The sequence below is a fragment of the Urocampus carinirostris genome, chromosome 6, assembly GCF_059441175.1.
Source record: "Urocampus carinirostris isolate Australia breed hairy pipefish chromosome 6, RoL_Ucar_1.0, whole genome shotgun sequence".
NCBI lineage: Eukaryota > Metazoa > Chordata > Actinopteri > Syngnathiformes > Syngnathidae > Urocampus > Urocampus carinirostris.
In genome coordinates, this window is record NC_142354.1 from 23768450 (window position 1) to 23787146 (window position 18697).

At 38.8% G+C, this 18697-nt stretch overlaps 1 protein-coding gene across 1 annotated transcript in view; it reads right to left on the reverse strand.

Moving 5' to 3' along the window:
- The window catches only part of fancd2 (FA complementation group D2), a 29652-nt gene that overhangs the window by 1541 nt on the left and 9414 nt on the right, over nt 1–18697 (reverse strand). The window contains exons 12-43 of the mRNA XM_088337178.1: nt 18443–18543; nt 18252–18363; nt 18125–18160; nt 16289–16435; nt 16085–16219; nt 15885–16016; nt 14487–14591; nt 14037–14146; nt 13902–13956; nt 13698–13817; nt 13514–13587; nt 13294–13437; nt 13126–13220; nt 12938–13053; nt 10735–10843; nt 10306–10404; nt 10127–10218; nt 9801–9953; nt 9598–9714; nt 7729–7857; nt 7541–7659; nt 7323–7433; nt 7058–7188; nt 6864–6963; nt 6504–6626; nt 6325–6418; nt 6047–6118; nt 5916–5954; nt 5763–5837; nt 5596–5670; nt 3867–4013; nt 3705–3788 (exon numbers count right to left, since the gene is read on the reverse strand). Coding sequence (XP_088193304.1) covers nt 3705–3788; nt 3867–4013; nt 5596–5670; nt 5763–5837; nt 5916–5954; nt 6047–6118; nt 6325–6418; nt 6504–6626; nt 6864–6963; nt 7058–7188; nt 7323–7433; nt 7541–7659; nt 7729–7857; nt 9598–9714; nt 9801–9953; nt 10127–10218; nt 10306–10404; nt 10735–10843; nt 12938–13053; nt 13126–13220; nt 13294–13437; nt 13514–13587; nt 13698–13817; nt 13902–13956; nt 14037–14146; nt 14487–14591; nt 15885–16016; nt 16085–16219; nt 16289–16435; nt 18125–18160; nt 18252–18363; nt 18443–18543 — 3351 coding nt within the window. The remainder of the gene's footprint in view (nt 1–3704; nt 3789–3866; nt 4014–5595; nt 5671–5762; nt 5838–5915; nt 5955–6046; nt 6119–6324; nt 6419–6503; nt 6627–6863; nt 6964–7057; nt 7189–7322; nt 7434–7540; nt 7660–7728; nt 7858–9597; nt 9715–9800; nt 9954–10126; nt 10219–10305; nt 10405–10734; nt 10844–12937; nt 13054–13125; nt 13221–13293; nt 13438–13513; nt 13588–13697; nt 13818–13901; nt 13957–14036; nt 14147–14486; nt 14592–15884; nt 16017–16084; nt 16220–16288; nt 16436–18124; nt 18161–18251; nt 18364–18442; nt 18544–18697) is intronic.

An 18697-nucleotide genomic window follows, 5' to 3' on the forward strand; every position in this document is an offset into this window, starting at 1 on the left:
GTATTTTTGAAGGCCAACAGATAACTTAGTCCTGCAGCTACTATACTGGACTGTCTCAGAAAATTAGAATATTGTGATAAAGTTCTTTATTTTCTGTAATGCAATTAAAAAAACAAAAATGTCATACATTCTGGATTCATTACACATCAACTGAACTATTTCAAGCCTTTTATTATTTGAATATTGCTGATTTTGGCTTACAGCTGAAAAAAACTCAAAAATCCTTTCTCAAAATATTAGAATACTTCCTCAGACCAAGTAAAAAAAATAATTTTATAACAGCAAAACTAAATCAAACATTTGAAAATGTCCATTGATGCACTCAGTACTTGGTTGGGAATCCTTTTGCACGGATTACTGCATCAATCCGGCGTGGCATGGAGGCAATCAGCCTGTGGCATTGCTGAGGTGTTATTGATGCCCAGGATGCTTCGATAGCGGCCTTCAGCTCATTTGCATTTGTAGGTCTGGTGTCTTTCATCTTCTTCTTAACTTTACCCCACAAATTCTCGATGGGGTTCAGGTCAGGGGAATTAGCAGGCCAATCAAGGACAGTGATGCCATGGTCAGTGCACCAGTTACTGGTGGTTTTGGCACTGTGGGCAGGTGCCAGATCATGCTGGAAAATGAAATACTCATCTCCATAGAGCTTTTCAGCAGATGGAAGCATGTAGTGCTCTAAAATCTCTTGGTACACAGTTGCATTTACTCTGGACTTGATGAAACACAGTGGACCAACACCAGCAGCTGACATGGCTCCCCAAACCATTGTTGACTGTGGGAACTTCACACTGGATTTCAAGCAACTTGGATTTTGCTCTTCTCCAGCCTTTCTCCAGACTCTGGCGCCTTGACTTCCAAATGAAATGCAAAACTTGCTTTCGTCTGAAAAGAGGACTTTGGACCACTCTGCAACTGTCCAGTGCTTCTTCTCCATAGCCAAGTCAGACGCTTCTTCCGTTGTCTTGAGTTCAGAAGTGGCTTGACCATGGGAATACGGCTATTGTAGCCCATTTCCCGGACACGTCTGTGAACTGTGGCTTTTGATACCTGGACTCCAGCTTCAGCCCACTGTCTTTGAAGCTCCCTCAAATTCTGGAAGCGGCTCTTCTTCACAATTTTGTTAAGGCTGCGGTCATCTCTCTTGGTTGTGCAGCGTTTCCGGCCACATTTTTCCCTTCCAACAGACTTTTTGTGGATACGCTTTGAAACTGCACTCTGTGAACAGCCTGCTCTTTGAGAAATTTCTTTTTGTGTCTTACCCTCCTGATGGAGGGTATCAATGATGGTCTTCTCGACAGCAGACAGATCAGCAGTGATTTAGTTTACTGAACCAAGCTGAGTGTTTTTAAGGCTCAGGAAACCCTCGCAAGGTGTTTCGAGTTAATTAGATGATTCAGGTGATTAGTTGAATAGCCTACTTGTATACTTTTTCATGATATTCTAATATTTTGAGATAGGATTTTTGAGTTTTCTTAAGCTGTAAGCCAAATTCAGCAATATTAAAATAATAAAAGGCTTGAAATAGTTCAGTTGATGTGTAATGAATCCAGAATGTATGACATTTTTGTTTTTTTTAATTGCATTACAGAAAATAAAGAACTTTATCACAATATTCTAATTTTCTGAGACAGTCCAGTATATAGGCATAGGGCATATAAAAAAAATCATAACAATAAAATATGGTTCCAGCTTTTGGTGTTATTTAGTAAGTTTCTTAAAAATACTTGTGAGCAACTTCTGAGAAAAATGGCTTTTTGGAAGGATGCATTTCAAGAGGAACTTTCAGAAAAAAAAGGGTCTGTACTAATTCATATATTTGCTTTTCTCACACGGCTTCACTACTTACTCCCCATATGGGGCTGCCTACACACTTCAATCGCTGGATACAGGAAGCAGCACTATGAAGTGGGGCTCTCTTGCTGTGTGGACCAATATCTGATCAAAGCCACTCCTGCTTCTAATGGAGATTTATTTATACTGAAACCATTCCAAAAGGCTTGATACTTACTAATGAGCCATAAAAACCCTTAATAATAGTTTTTCAAAGTTGTAGGGAACACGGCCACAAAAATATTTCCCCTTTTTCCAACCACCTGAACTGCACACAAGGGCATACCAGGGCCCATGGACAGACATTTCCTCCATTTACAGGAAGTGACACGACTCCATCAGTATGATAAAGTATTGACCCCCAAAATGTTCAATTGTTTTCAAAAGATGAATTATGTGCTTATGTATTTTGTCACGATTCCTGCCAGAGATTATTTCGTTGCATGTCTGAATTTAATTTGCATATTTATCAGTCAACTGTAGAACTTTATTTTTAAACGCGTCAAGAGGAAACTTCCACCGGTCACAAGACACGCTTCTGGTGGCCGATGACCTCATCAATATTTAAAAGGGGCAGGCGGAAACACCTGCTCTCGCTCTCTCTTCAAGTACAGCGGCCCAAAGCGGGGCCCTGGCTGGCCATTGCCCCCTGGATCATGGGGACAAAGAAAGCCGATGCCCTGGTACACTACAGCCATGAGGCTTGAATTGCCTGTGGATCTTTCGCTCCCACTCAATTGGCTGAAAGCAGCAGCTAAGGGAGGCTGCATGCGGGTGAGAGATCTTGTATTTCTTCAAGGGGTCTATGTGGCTACCTTTTTTATGCTTCCTCTGACAAAAGGACACCCAACAAAACAGTTTGGTACGGGGCATAAATAATATCATTCCGACTCGCTATAAAGCATTTCCTGATTGTTCAAAATGAGTTGATTATCTTAAAATCGGGTCTGTTGATCAGTACTTTCAAGTTCTTCAGAATACCCCCCATCCTCCCTTCCCACTCTTTACCACTGTGGGTTTTCTTGTCAACAATGTTTATTGATTTTCCTTGCCATTTAAATTAATCTTGGTTTGTAGAATCAAAATACGTAGCATTTTATTGAGTCTATATTTTTCCTTGGGGTATAATCAATCATTATTAATATCAATGAACTGTCAAAATTAAAAAATTAAAGCTGAAAGCATGGCGGCGCAGTGGTTAGCGCGTGTGCGGCACAGTTTTAAGTTCTTGGGAACCTCCTGTGTGGGTTCAAATCCAGCAACCGGACTTCCTGTGCGGAGTTTGTATGTTCTCCCCGTGCTTGTGTGCGTCTCCTCCGGGCACTCCGGTTTCCTCCCACATTCCAAAGACATGCATTTCAGGTGGATTGGCCGGTCCAAATCGTCCCTAGGTGTGAATGAGCGAGCCAGTTGTCTGTCCCTTTGTGCCATGCGATTGGCTGGCAACGACTTCAGGGTGTCCCCTGCCCACTGATTGCTGGGATGGGCTCCAGCCCCCCTGCGACCCTACTGAGGATAAGCGGTGCAGCTAATGAGATGAGAGATAAAATATGTTTTGAGGATTGCTTCCTTTACGATACTACAGAGGCAAAAATAAGATATTTTGGACCATTACTGGTGGTGGATTTTCAGCCTCACGTAATGGGTGATCCAGTCACCAACAAATCCAATTTTAAATCTGGATAAATATAACTTAAAGCATTTCTCCTTAAGAAATAAAACAACAACAAAAAATCATTTTCACGTTTTGGCAGTAAAAGATAATGCTTCTGAAAATGTATTCATATATTATGGCAATGAATGAGTTAAGGTTTTCCTTTGCCACCTTTTATTATGTATCATCCGAAGTTTGAAACAAATTAAACAAATACCTCTTCCTCTGATTGGCCTTGTGGAGCCATTTCTTCTTCCTCCTCCTCACTTTCTTGTGCCCGTTGAGAAAGTATCTCTTCTCCCTACAGAGTACAAGTGAGTATTATTGTGTCTTAATCAAATAAGTCAACATAGTGGATGCAAGTGTGAAGTAGTCAAACCTTCAGGTTTCGATTTTTGAGGACGCCCATCCAAAATGCGCCCTGGCAGTTGTTGAGGGTAAGCATAGCTTTTACTCTGTAAACAAAAAGCTCCAGACTCTTCTTCATGGCTGGGACGTGGTTGGTCAGACTTGTGTCCTGGTGGATCTGCATGACGAGAAAATGATTACTTTGCATTGAGACATTTAAGAGGGATGTTCAAACCATGTTATACGGGCCATTTAGGGGAAGTACAATATTATTTTTTTCCTAACAGATTTGGGGAGTATTTTTTCCTAACAGATGCATCTGGACGCAGAAAGAACATTATTTTTTTCCTAACAGATACTAAGCGTAGGGTAAATTGCTGTGCCGACTGACTGCCAAACTATTACACGTTGCCAGGCTGCTACATTCTATAGTGCCTGGCATTATATTGTAAAAAAATGAGCGATGGTCAAAAGTACCGGTGGACATAACGACGATAAAGATGCAAATAACATAGTTACAATTTTAAACAGCGATATTATCCACAATGTACTTCTCTAAAATACTTTGTCAAATTATAGAAAGTTCACGGGTTCATGTCACAACCAAAAAGTAGATGAAAGCCAATCAACATTGTTATCATTATCATATTAACATAATGGTAATAATAATTATAACTAACATTAATCATTAATTGTTATTATTGTCATTATTGGTGACTGAATGATATTAGGTGATTACTAGCAGTATAGGGTTAATACAGGGGTAAAACTAAATTAATCTGGTAGGATAAAAACAGTGATAGAAGAGGTGATACAGATGATAATAAAGAAACTGTGTATCCACAAAGCCAATGTAAAATGCATATTCGAGAGGTGTTAGTTGTTTGTAAATACACAGAAGAACTAACTGTGGGACACAATTAGTAATCAAGTTAGAGGGGTAGAATTTAATAAGCATTTGCTTCTTCCTACTCCCTTTCCAACATGTACGATAACATTGTTTGTGTTTTTTGAGTTTTTTTTTTTTCAATATTTTTTGTTTTTGTTTTGTCACGTTTGAAATTAAAGTTTTCATTCTTTCATTCCCCGGCTGAGGCTGCCTGAGGACAATGGCGACCAAGAAGGCCGAAGGCTACGCAAGAGTATTGCTTCCTTCATGGTAAATAATAGAGACAGAATGAGGCTATGTCTAGCTAATTAAAGTGGGAAACTGTAAGCGCTACCTGTTGGCTGATGGGGTAATCACCAAATTAGATTTTGAATTGAATAAATATTATTTAAAGCAATTTACTCTACATTAATAATAGACCATCCTTGGTAAATTGTAGTTAAAAGGAATCTACAGTATATGTGACCTAAGAAGGTTTAAGGTTGGAGACTTCTTGATCATCGTGTCACCTTATATTTCCAAAAGAGAATGTAGCTTACAAGGAACAAAACTAAAATTGTAATATGATTTGCATTTAAATGCAAATATATTGTTTAAGAAAATAAGTGTCATAATATGAACTAAGGAGAAATGTTTGTGGAAGCAGCATTACAGTGTAATCACCAATTAGCTTGTTTTCGTCCCTGAAGGCACAGTCATATGCTAAGAGCACAACGTTGTGATTCATTGGGATCAGCTGCATCTAAAAATGTGACTAAGCGAGCATGCTCCCTTATTTTAACACATTATGGGATGCTAAAATGCACAAAGGAACCCCAATAATGGCATTTAATACATGTAGAGAGTCACAATACATTGTATTTAATGATACCTTGGAGTGTCCACAAATGTGATGGAGCTGACGAGTGCTGAGCTGGAAAGTCCTCAACAGGTTTTGCACATCCTCCTGAAAAAGAAAACACCAGATACAGTCAACGAGCTTCATTTAGCAGTTTTTCCATGTTCTATAGTGTCTATTTCACGTCATATCATACACACTTTATGCCTTTTGAAACTGTGGTCGAGTAGCGGCATCCCCAACTTCAAGAATGACTCCAAGAAAAGGCGTCCGTACTAGGCACGAAGAAAGAAAGGCCTTGAAAAGTCTCCCTTGGAATATTTAATACAACTTAGTATCAGACTCAAACTCACCTTCAAGCACACAATAAGGACAGGCCTCGAGTTGAAAACCTTTGTGAAAGGATTACAGGCCAAGAAAGTAGACTGGTTTAAAATGGACTTAACTAAAATAATTGACTTGTTAAGACAAACAGATGACACACCTTTACAAGGCTGACCAGGATGTGAAAGTCACGCACTGCCAGGTTCCATGTTAGCAGCTTCTCACTTTGGATCTAAAGAAGAAATAGATATATGGGGATTATCCTTCAATATGGAATAAGTGAGAGTCCACCATACAGACTTGCCACTTAATTAGGTTACATATTTTTCAAAAAGGTTCCGTGTGTACAAATGTAACATCCATTTTTGATTGACTCAGACAATCTACTTGATGGTTACTGTATCAGGACATGTGTTAGTGCGACCTCTTTTGGCATACCTCGCTGTTGTCAGAGATTTTGCCTGCGGGAATCTTCCGCACTGATTTTTCAAGCTCTGCCATCAAAACTTTATAGAAGACCAAGAACGTCTGCCTTTGAGGAGGGGATTAAAAACAAAATATGCAACATCATAAATTTGTCACAGGATTGATTCTGAGGAAAACGCCGATTTATTTACTTGCTGAGCGTCGGCCAGGAGGCAGAGCTCTCGTCTTTAGATGCTTCGATGATTTGAGGGAAGCCTTCGCTGGATATTTGCTCCACTGCCTTGAGAACATCATCCACATGCTCCAGATAGATACTGGGGAATGGAAAATATGGGCTTCAAGAGTGATTTGCAGCAATAAATCCTTTGTTGAGTGTATGTATATTTACTTTCAAAAACACACAATTGCACTTAAAAGGGGCTGCATTTAAATTTTGTTTGTAGTTCAAACAGCACTCTTCAATGCTCTCAACTGAAATAATTAAGCTTTGAAAAAGGGGGGATTATTATAGTGTCTGTCATTAGTTTATCAAGAAGACGAACATGACCCACCGAAGTAGAGCGTGAAGAGCTTCATTGAACTTTGCCCCACGTTGCTTTTCGCCGACGACAGTCACCCAGGACTGGCTCAAGAAGGACTTTGCAAGAGAACCTAAGCATTTTTAAAAAAAAAAAAAAGTCATTTAGCACTGAGGTTAGATTGATAGTAGGAGAGATCTAATCCTAGGAAAGATGTTAAGACTGACCAGTCTGCTCCCGATAAGCATTAGAGTTGCCTCCTTTTTCCGAAACTGTAGACAACAGCTGAGAGAAGCACAGAGCTGTGCCGAGATTTGGAATGGTGCTACGGAAATTTACTAGGTATTCAAAGCTGTGCCTGAGAACAAACCAGCAACGGTAAGCATTTGTCTTGGGGGCTGGTTCTTTAGGATGTTCATCAAGAAGCAGGAATACTTCAACTACTGTACTTCATTATATCAAAGAACACTCATTATAAGCCTTCTTGCTTACTTAACAAGCAGCTCTAGGTTCAGCTCAGGTACTCCATCCTTTAGTCGACCGGCCAAAACTCCCAAAGCTTTTTTCAGTAAATTCCGATTATCCGGCTGGCTGAATCCAGACCTGTCGTTTCAACGTCCACACAAACACACACATGCAACACAATCTGGGTCATGTACAATACCACAGAGTTCAAACAACACTGATGACTGAGGTCCAGAAGGGCTCACCAGCTGAAGATAGTGTTGAACACTTGCAGGAGAAGCTGGCAACAGGTGGATATCAACTGATGCTCCTGAGCGTCAGTGGAGGGCCCGTCCACAACACCGTCGTTTTCTGAGAGTGTTGTCTAAAACACGACATAGCGGGCAAGAGTTGACAGTGAGGACAGACACTTTCTAAACTCTTTTTTTTCAACCTGAAAATAGTTGTGACAGTTCTCTAAATGAGAACAGAGAGCGGTCAGCATCTGGACGCAGAAAGAAGCAAAGTCCTTGGGGCTCTTCTGTTGGAGGTGGGAGAAGCCAATGCTCTTGTCAGCCTTTGCCTGTCAACATAATTTTTGACACGTGATCATTAACAAAGAATAGCTTTCTAAAGGATGCCTTCCGTATGTGGATACATCTACCGACACTGAAAAAACAATAATCCTGCTCCATTGGCAGAAACGTTTCCTTATTTTGATTATATTTTGTCTCATCTAAAGATATTTTACTTGAAAACAAGAAGATGACGTGTGTTACATTACTCTGCTACTCTATAAATACAAATCATTAATTATAGGCTTCTCTGATTTTACTTATAATGTCAGATAAATCCCTCGATCCGCTAGAGAAAATCTTTGAACGGTGTTATATTTACCTTTACAAAATACAACTGAATAGACTTATGGTAGCACAGTCTCACGCACAGACTACAAGAACACTGAATGTCTTCCACTTCTCCAGGTAGTACTTGCCCAAGACACACCACAGGAAATGGTGCCACTACGATCCTAGTGGTTAAGGCATACAACCCAACCCAAAGATATTCTCTCTATGAAGCAAAATTGTCATATCTAGTAGTCAGGCGATCATTTTAAGTATTTTTTACAACATTAGGGGAAAGTGTATCTTAAAATAAGCAAAAGTATCTAAAATCTGCAACAACAAAAATTGGAAAAAAAAAAAAAAAAAAAGATATTTAAATAAAAACAATCCTTTCTAAAAATGAGCAAAGAAATCCTACTAATGGGGTGAGATTTTATTATTTTGCTTTGTAAACATTGTAAAATAAAGTATTAGAATTTTCAAGTTCATCTCACACAATTTAGATAACCATATATTAAAGTAAAGCCTTTTTAAGAAACAGCGAAAAGTTGCTAGATAAGTGTTTGTGTGTAACTTAATGCTGTTACCTTTTTTAATTTCGTACACTCTTAGGGAAAGACAGTAATGTGCCTTATTTTACTCCTTATACTTCACAGATAAGTGGTAAACCTACAATGTAAAGTGTAATTGTTAATACAGACACCAAAGTGAAGTTATCGACATTGCTTTACACAAAGTATAATTTTGACTTTGTTTCACTCAATGCTAACACATCAACCTTCCTTTTAGTCATCATCCTTCCGATGTCCTCTTTCTTCCACTCAGTCGCTTTACTTCCAGATCCTCTCACATTTAGTGACCCTATAACTAGGGTCTCCCGCCCCCTTTCTTTGCCTTGCTGCCTCTTAGGGAGTAGAGATAGAGAGGATCCCCAGTTCACTCGCCCCCCGCCACTTTAGTCGCCTCTTAAGACACGCAGTGGATCACGGTAGGAGAATTCTCACACCTCCCGGGAGGAAAATGCCCCTCATCACAGGACCAACTTTAGTGCCGAGGTGCTTGACTTGTTTGGGTGTTTGAGCATTTGGGTTGGCCATGGTCCAAAACGTGTGTGTTTTTTGTTACTTTTTCCATTTTTTAATTTTATTTGTTTTTGTATGTGTTTGTCTTTCTGTCAGTCACCCCTTTCGAGGGATATGACCAGGGTGGGTGGTTAGTTAGTTAGTTAGTTAGTTAATCAGATAGATAGATACATAGATAATTTTGACACCATTCAACGTAGAAAGTGTGTAAAAAAGGGAGCACTTGAAATAAACATGTTAAAATAACACAGATGATTGTTGACATATCAACATATTTGTAAAATAAATCTATTACCAGTGATTTTTCGATGCAAGTCTTTTAAATTGGCTTTTGTATCTTATTATGTTTTGATAAAAAGGTGGAATTGGTTTGTTTGTGAGAATGTAGATGCTCACTTTGAGAAAAGGCATTCTCTTGGCTGGGGCAGCTGTCAGACGAAACTCCACTTTACGAAGCATATCCTCGAGCAGGAAAACCAGCTCTGCTGGACCCAAAAGAACCTCCTTGTGCTCCTAAAAGAAATTCAAAAAACTGTTTTACCTGCATTTGGTTTGAGTTTCGTATAAAGAATCCGCATGGAAAGGCCTTTTTGTCTCGCCTTTTTGCCGAGATCCTGAGTTGAGCTGTCTCTTAAGCCACATTGCAGCACATTGAGAATCTCCATGTCGAGCTCCCTGAAAAATTGCCTGTAAGTTGCCAGGTTGACTCCTTGCCGGACCTCCTTCTCTTTCTCCTTTTCTTTCTCCCTTTCCTTTCATGAACAAAATAAAAGCACTTTTTCTTATGACAACCACAAGTCAAGTGAAGAAAATTTTTGAAAAAAGAAAAAGTGATTTGTATATATTTTTCCTTTATTCAACTATTGTCATCTGAATTAAAATAGAAACGTAGTAGTTTCAAATTTTCCGAATTTCTGTATGTTACCTGCTGCGTTTCATCCTGTTCAACGGTGTCCTCCACTGGAGAGCTTTGAGAGGAATTCTTCCCTGGTGCCTTTCTTTTCTTTCCAGAACCATCTTGAAAGAATTAGAGTAATAAAAAAAGACTGCGTGTTTTGTGTTTTTTTTTTTTACGGATGACACGCTAGTATAAAACATGCCTACCTTTCTTAGTCTTATTTAAAGGAGCAGTGGTGCTTGGCGCAATCAGGTCTGTGTTTTCTCCATCAAAGTTTGCAACAGGTGGTACATAGCCAGGAGTACCTGAAATGAAGAGTGTTGTTTTAAACCTCCCCTGAATTGACACCTCAGACATAAAAAATGCCCCCAAAAAGCTGACTCAACACTTTTGGTTTTGTACACTTTTCATTTTTCCCCAGAAAGACATTCTACTCTTCTAGACCAGAATGGCATTGAATGTCAACACCATATTTGACAGGCAGTTAAGTGAGTTACCCTAGATGTGAAAAATGCCAAAAAAGCTGACTCGGTTTAGTCTGGGGTCTGTGCAGCCCTTTGAGACTTTTTGTGATTAAGGGCTATACAAATAAATATGACTTGACATGAGAATCGTAGTGCGCATGTGATGCCCACCGGCCAAAGCCTTCTCCAACAGGGTGTGAAGGTAGGTGATGTTCTGGAGGCGGGTCATTACTTTAATTTTCATCTCTTTGTCTTTCATCTTACAAAAAGCGTTCACCACCTGAAAATATAAATATCAAAATATATTAGTCAGGCTTTACAACTGGACAAATACGGCTTCGATGACCATTTAACAAATTTTAATTTAAAAAAAAAAAACGTAGCAAAATTCAAGGTAGTTAAATATATAAAATGAAATTGTAGACCTGGGATATCATTTGGATCGGGGGTGTCAAACTTTTTTAAGCTGAGCGCTACTTTTTGTTATTAATAGGAGCAAAAGGCACCCAGTTTGATATGAATTTCTCAAATCACAACTTGTATTATTACTATGTTGTTACTATTTTATTAACAGGTTAATTATTGGAAAAGAGAATAAATTAAATAGACTCAGTTAACCACCCAAAATATAGTTTTACTAGAAAATCACAATGACCTAGCACTGGAAAGCTATAATCAGAATACGTCAATAATAACGCTAACATTACAAAACAAAAAATAGCATGAATACTAATATTAAAGGCTTTATGATGTATCAGCCAAATGTGATCATGCTCAAGTCATTTTTCAATAAAATATTTCTGATACTGTATTTGATTCCAGACATCATTGGCAGATACTTAAAATCGAATCAAATCAATATTTTTTTATCCTCCCCGGCAAAGCCCCTCTGCAAAATTGTAGAGCCCGATGCGAACCACGAGTCAAAAAATTCCCAACCTGACTTAAAGGCACAGTACGTCAGAATACAGACAATAACTCTTGGTACCTAAACTAGATTCCAATACACCTCGAAAGATCAATATTATAAGTGATTAAAAGTGATATCTGAATTCCAAAAGATCATTTTCCTTGAAATAATATTACAAGTGAAATGAAATGATCTGCATTTATATAGCGCTTTTCAAGTCAAGACTTCCCAAAGCGCTTTACAGTGTGCTTCACATTTCCCAATAGCGCCGTGCAGCCATGTAAGGCGCTAACCTGCTTATTGGGGGCATTAGGGGTTCAGTGTCTTACCCAAGGACACTTCGACATGTAACAGGGAGGAGCCGGGATCCGAACTGCGATCTCTTGATCCCAAGACGAGCGCTCTACCTCTTGAGCCACTTTTGTTTGTACATGATTCAATTGTTTGTTTGTTTGTAAATGATTCAAATTGAATCTTTTCTTCCGGCGCCGTCACGAATGGCAGCCACTCCAGCAGCTCCCGTGTTATTTTCGATTGTTCTCGATTGTTCTCAGCTCAGGGATGCTGCTGGAAATGTGAATTTCCCTTCGGGGATGAACAAAGTATCTATCTATCTATCTATCTATCTATCTATCTATCTATCTAATAAGGGTACGAGCTGCAGTTGTTATTACAGACGCTCCACTGCTTACGAACATTAGGGTTGCGAAAAACAGTAGATACAAACATTTTTTTCCGGAAGTCAAAAAATATCCGGACATTGCTGTAAGTTAGACTTTGTATTATGTGCACCTTTTTCAGAGTACATGACATTACTGTAGTGCTTCTTACCACCGCTACCGGCGTGTGGCGCTGTGTGTGCTCACCCAGCATCCACCCCGAGGAGAAAATCCAGCTTGATCTTCCTAGTTGGTGTGTTAACATACTATACTGTCTCTCCAGCGTGCTAGGAACTTTGATGTTTTTATTGTTTGATATCTCGTGCATCCATTCAATATGGTTGGTGTAAAGTGTAAAGAAGAGGCGAGCCGTTTCTTTTGAAACTAAAGTGGAATAAGAAAGCTTGATGAGGTTGAGAGAATGGTTGGATCACTTTTTTTCGTCCACTTTCTACCACGGAGGAGGAAGTCACCTAACTCTTGAAGCTCATCTTCCAAAAGTAATTTATTCTTTACTTTATTCATCTTTATTGATCATATTGTTGTATTAAATGTTTTTTTTTAGTACCTAAACAATACAGGTTACTTATACAAGCCTTAAACATACTTATATAAACCTTTAACATACTAAATATAGCACTGAAGCAACTTATGAACAAACTCAACTTACGAACGATCGTGCAGAACCTCGTTCATAAGTAGGGCTGCGTCAGTTTTGCAGTATTCGAAAAAAATCACTTTATACCTATGCAAGCGTGCATCACGTCTAACCAGGACAAAAATCCCAGATTCCGAGTGCACTTACCTCCCTGAACCAGTTGATGGTGTGAAATAGCAGAGTGCAGATGAACTCTTTCTCCACTTTGGACAGGCTGTCTATTTTTTCCACAACATCCATGTCTGTTAGGATGAGCGGACAGCCTGGAATCCAACAAACATGGACACATTTGTCATGAAATTAGTATTATGTTTTAATCATTTATAGCTTCTCACCCAGTAAGGCATCAATCTCTTCTAAATCTCCTTGGTTCTGTTTTTCCTCACAAAACCGCAGAAGTCGGAAACAGGGGGACAAACAGAGGGAACTCCTATGGAGAAAAGTAGTGCTCAAGTCGCTGGTTTTAAGTAATGGTGAATAGGGAACCCAAAATGGTATCTGACTTGGTATCCTTTTTATCTCGACCATGCTGCTCTTCCCTGCTGTTCATCTCTTTGGCCAGCAGAGGCATCAAGTTGATGGCGATTCCTCCTTGACTCTCATCCTGATCCAGGTCATACATGATGCGGGCCGGGAAAGAGAAAGATCTGAAAGAGTAACCGCATAGCATTAATACAAAATGTCTAACCATTAAATTTCTTACTCCAGCCGCTCATAGCTGACCCGGATATTTCCGGACCCAGATCCACCACAAAGTCACCCTGGAAGGCATCCAAGACTTTGTTGCAGATTTTTTCCTGCAAGTAAAGAAAACAGAATGAGAGACCACAGTTCATACTGAATGCAAATTTTTACAAATTTGCCGATTATTTGTTTTATAAACTGAGTACGTACTAGTCCTACTTACCTGTTCTTTCGGATCCAGATTGGATGTTTGAATGAGATTGGCCAGCTCGTCACAATACAAAGCTGTTGCTTCTGGTGACGTCTCACTACTGGATTGCACCAACTCCAACAAGGCTGAAAGCTGCAATAAAATAAGTGAGATGCTCAGTTTTTCCAGAAACTTGTAAAATAATGGAGAACAAATTTGAACAGTCATTGTGTGTACCTGTCTAGATGTCTCTGGTGGAATCGAGTGACTCCGAGAATCCTCGGCTTTTGATCTGGTTGCACAAAGATTGTGATGAGGAAATACAATTAAAAGAATAAAACAAGATGATATCGCATGAGGAAAAGCTCTTACATGCTGGCCCCCATGCCGCCTAGAATCATGATGCCACCGATGATCCCGATGCGCTTGTACTTTGGAACGGTGCTGGAGAGTTGCTTGCGGATCACAATGTGTATGTCGTCCTGATGGAGGGTAGGCACAGAATGATTGTCAATTGAAGCTCAGAAAAACATAACAATGATAATAAGGCTGAAGGATTTACACACCATCCCTTCTATATTGAGCAACATCATTATAACTTAATAATTTTATGTCACAATTCAACAGTGAACTCTTACGTATTTTTGAAATATCATTTACATAATACGCGTTTTATTTTTGCGTTTTGTGACATTCACCCCCCTCAAATTGCAGATTTTGGAAAGTTAGAATCAACATAAATAATCGACAGAAATAGGCCAGTTTGATTTTGATTGCCTCTTCAACGAGTAGATGATGACAAAAGAAATGTAAAAAACATACCTGAATGTGTGAGCCCTGTTCAGATCCAAACGCCAGCCTGCTCAGCAGATGGAAAAGTCTGCGGATTTGCTGAGGTGTGAGATTGTCCAGGTAGTCCAGTATTCCCTGAAAAAAAATGTGATTTGTAAAACATGTATCCACCTAAGTAAGCCTCCAGGTACAAAGATGAAGAAGCTTGATCTTATTTGCAAAAAACGTATTTCCTAGGGTCTGACCAGTAATGTCCCGGTTATCATTATGGCCCGATTTTAGTATATGAACTGTCGTACCTTTATACAGTCGCTGCCCGACCTACGAAAGAGTTAAGTTCTGGACGATCGTTCGTAAATGTAATTTGTTTGTAAGTTGCTTCGGTGCTTTATTTTATATGTTAATGGTTTATATATCTATGTTTAAGGCTTGTGTAAGTAACCTGTATTTATTTATTTATTTTTACCAAAAAAATAAACATTTAATAAAATAAAGTGAGGTTTTACTTACTTTTGGGACTTGCGCTTCCAGAGGTCCTCCTCCGTGGTAAATTGTGGCCAAAAAAAAGCGATCCAACTATTTTCTCAACCGCATCAAGCTTTCTAATTCCACTTTCAGTTTAAAAGAAACTGCTCGCAAAACAAAACATCAACATCAACAAAACTAGTTTGTTTTTTCCTTTAAAAATATTTGTTTTAAAGGGAAAGCAAAAGTTACTGATTTGGTGAGAGTACCCTGATTGCACCTCTTTGCTTATGGAGCATTTGCAACTGGTAATCTACGTGATACTTTATTGTTGCCTTTAAATGCATAATGAAATCCATTTGGAGTTTTTTTAACAGAAAAGGTATTTTTGCTATTTTTCTTTATTAAACTTCAAATAATGATTGAACAATATGACGATCAGGTTCATTTTCTGATCGAAATCAGTATTTGCCTGGATAAAATTAATATCGGTCGGGCCAGTCATCCATAAGAAGGTTAGAAAGGAAAACAAATTTAGACATCACTAGATGGAAATTAAAAATGGCATATTATTATTTTCCAACTTCAGGAGATATTTTTTTCCAAAGACAATAATGTGTGTCCCATCTGTTTGATGTTTAGTAATGCAGTTGTAGATTGCAATTATGTGAATTTAAAATTAATCTACCTGTGTATGAAATTTCTTTTAGTATTGGAGTCCATTTAAATAGCTGTTATCTGTCATGAAGAAAGTGACCAAATATAGAATGAGAAATCACAGTGACCGCCACGCTCACCACACAAACTTTAAAAAGTAATAAATATTACCCCTCTATTTGTCTTTAGCTTTTATAACTTACAAATGACCCAAAGAGTCTCCATGTTTCTTAGAGGACTGCAGAACGTCTTTGAACGTCTTTGTCCGCTCACCAACAACAGGTTGAAACAAAACCTTGGCCTAACCTTGACAAAGACAGCATAAGGACCCATTTCTGTAGGCTTTTCAGTCACCAGACCACAAAGCAGATCCAGGGCCATGTCCACCTCGCCACCAACACCGCTGCAGACATGGGTCACCAGGGAGCCAACAACCTCCTTCAACAAAGGCCATGAGTTCTAGTTAACATTTTTTTAGATCGTATATTTAAACAAGGCGTGCAAACCTGTTGGCAGTAAGCATCAAAAGCAGTGAAGGAATGCCGATACACGTGCCCAGCAAACGGCACCACGCAGGGGTCCGGCGAGCGCAGCAAACACTGAGCTAAGGCGAGGATGGAGGTAAAATATCCCCGTAGGACCTATAGCCAGGATTAAATGCATGCTTCAGATTACATTAAATCTGGACGTGAATCGGTCGACCCACTTGCCTGCTTGTTATCCTTAAAGGTTTTCTGCAGCAACGCCTCGGAGATCAGGCCAGTTCTCACTTTCATTTTTAGCATTTTTTCTGCGCCTCGCCGACTCTGGTTGGCGTTAGTCGAGTGGAGAATGAACAGCACCAGCAGATCTACCACCTGACGTAGCAAAAAAAAAAGACATTAAGGCACACAGGAGGTACAGTTGTGGCCTGTCGAACATTTTTAGAGGCATTTATCAAAATGTATGCTAACCAAAAAACGGTTTTACACTGTTAATATATATCTTTAATAAAGTTCATCATTTTTATGAAATTTTAAGATAAAGAAACAAGGATTTTGGTGTGCTTGATAAAATACATTTAAAATGACCTTTGTTACCCTTTCATCTTTGACACCTCATGGTTAATAAGTTTAAAATATTAATCATCCTCACGGTTTTCTTTATTTTTTTTCTGGAGTTTTATCAACCTTTCAAGTCTGTTTGGCCCTTATTTAGTTCCACTGTTGGCGGGGCATTAGCTCAGAAGGTGAAAGCGCTCATCTTGGGATCAAGAGGTCGCAAGTTCGATTCCCAACTCCTCCAAGTTATATTTCAAAGTGTTCTTGGGCAAGACACTGAATCCCTAATGCCCCTGATGAGCAGGTAGTTGCTTGGCTGACGCTGCTATCGGATCATGTGTAAAAGGGAAAGTGTGAAGCACATTGTAAAGCGGTTTGGGAGGTCTAAATTGACTTGAAAAGCGCGATATAAATGCGGAACATTTACATTTTACTTCCAAAACTTCAGTAAAATAATTATTAACAATTTTTCACAGGGTTCGTACACCTTTTCCAAGGCCAAATTTAAGCTTTTTCAAGGCTAATTTTTCTATTACCTTCAAAGGAAGAAATCCAGCACCGATCAAAATAAGTTTTTTGGGTTGACTTTGATGACTAAAATACAGTCACTAACTTGCTTCTGCTAGCACATACTTTATGCTATCTATGATCTACGATATTTTTGTGTCAATGGGCTGGTATAAATTGACCCGAATTCTGCCATTGTGTATTATATTTCAAATTATCTGTGAATGTTATAATTCATATTGTATGTGTTTTACAAATGAAATGATGAATCACTAAATTATATGGTACGAAATGTTTTATTTTTATTGATATCATTAAAACCGCAAAGGAAATCTGCTCAGTTGTTTGGGAGCCGAGCAAAATGAGCCTGTTTTCTAAATAGAGCTGTCCTCTTGGGTGAGACCAGTAGGGGGCGGTGACGCTTCACATGACAACACAACTAGCCACCAGATGTGTCGGCCTCATTTTCACACACTTTTTGTAATTATTCCTCATTTATTGCGTGGTTCATAGTCAGACTGCCAAAAACACGGCAATGGGAACATTCACAAGCATTTTCAAACACTTGAGCCAAAATTCAAAGCATTTTCCTGACCTTGAAAACGCATCACTAAAATTCAAGCATTTTCAAGGATTGCAAGCAACCTTACAAACCCTGTTTTTATTGTCTGGGTGTGGGACTGCAGTGCAATCTAAAACACCAATACTTAATAACATGCTAAAATTTTAATTAAAAAAATATCCATTAACTATACACTATATTGAACAAGTATATAGATAAAGATAGATAAGAGAGATATAGATAGATTAAAAATATACATGTATAAACATAGACATGAGTATATATATATATATATATATATATATATATATATATATATTACAAACTCACACACATTTTTACATCTATTTGACAATGCCCTACAATTTAATTATGGCCGCAGTATACCAACATATCCCATAGTGTAGGTCGTTTGTATAAAATGGAATGCCAATTACCTTGTGGTTCTCCGCTTCTTCCACAGACTCGATTGCCTGCAAAAAAACAACCAAAACCATACAAATAGGGCCATTGAAATAGTTGTTTTTGATTAAAACAGTAACATCAATATCAACAGTAGAGCACCTTAAGCCAGGCTTCAGATATTGTTTTTTGGAAGCGAACTGCTGACTTGATGGCATCTACAATCAGTGTAATGACATCCTGGCTGCCATTGCTTGCTGCAGTCGAATTGGACCTGATCCACATGGTAGAGTTTAATATATCATTGTCACATTTATTATATGTAATAATTTGAACAAAGGCTTGAGTCATACGTGTCTGCTCCTTGGTTCTTTCGGTGGCTCTGGGAAGCTTGCAGCACAGAAGGGAGAACGCACTGCTCCAGTTCGAGTTTCTTACGAAGCCCACACACCACCTTGCAACAAACAAATCCATTCTCTTACCCAACTTTAGCACTTTATTATTACATACCGTAAATTCTTATAAGATGTAATACAACAGCGATATGAATGCATTTATTAGATCGGACTGAATTTGGAAGTAGCCGAAGTTGATTTTCTAAAACTGAG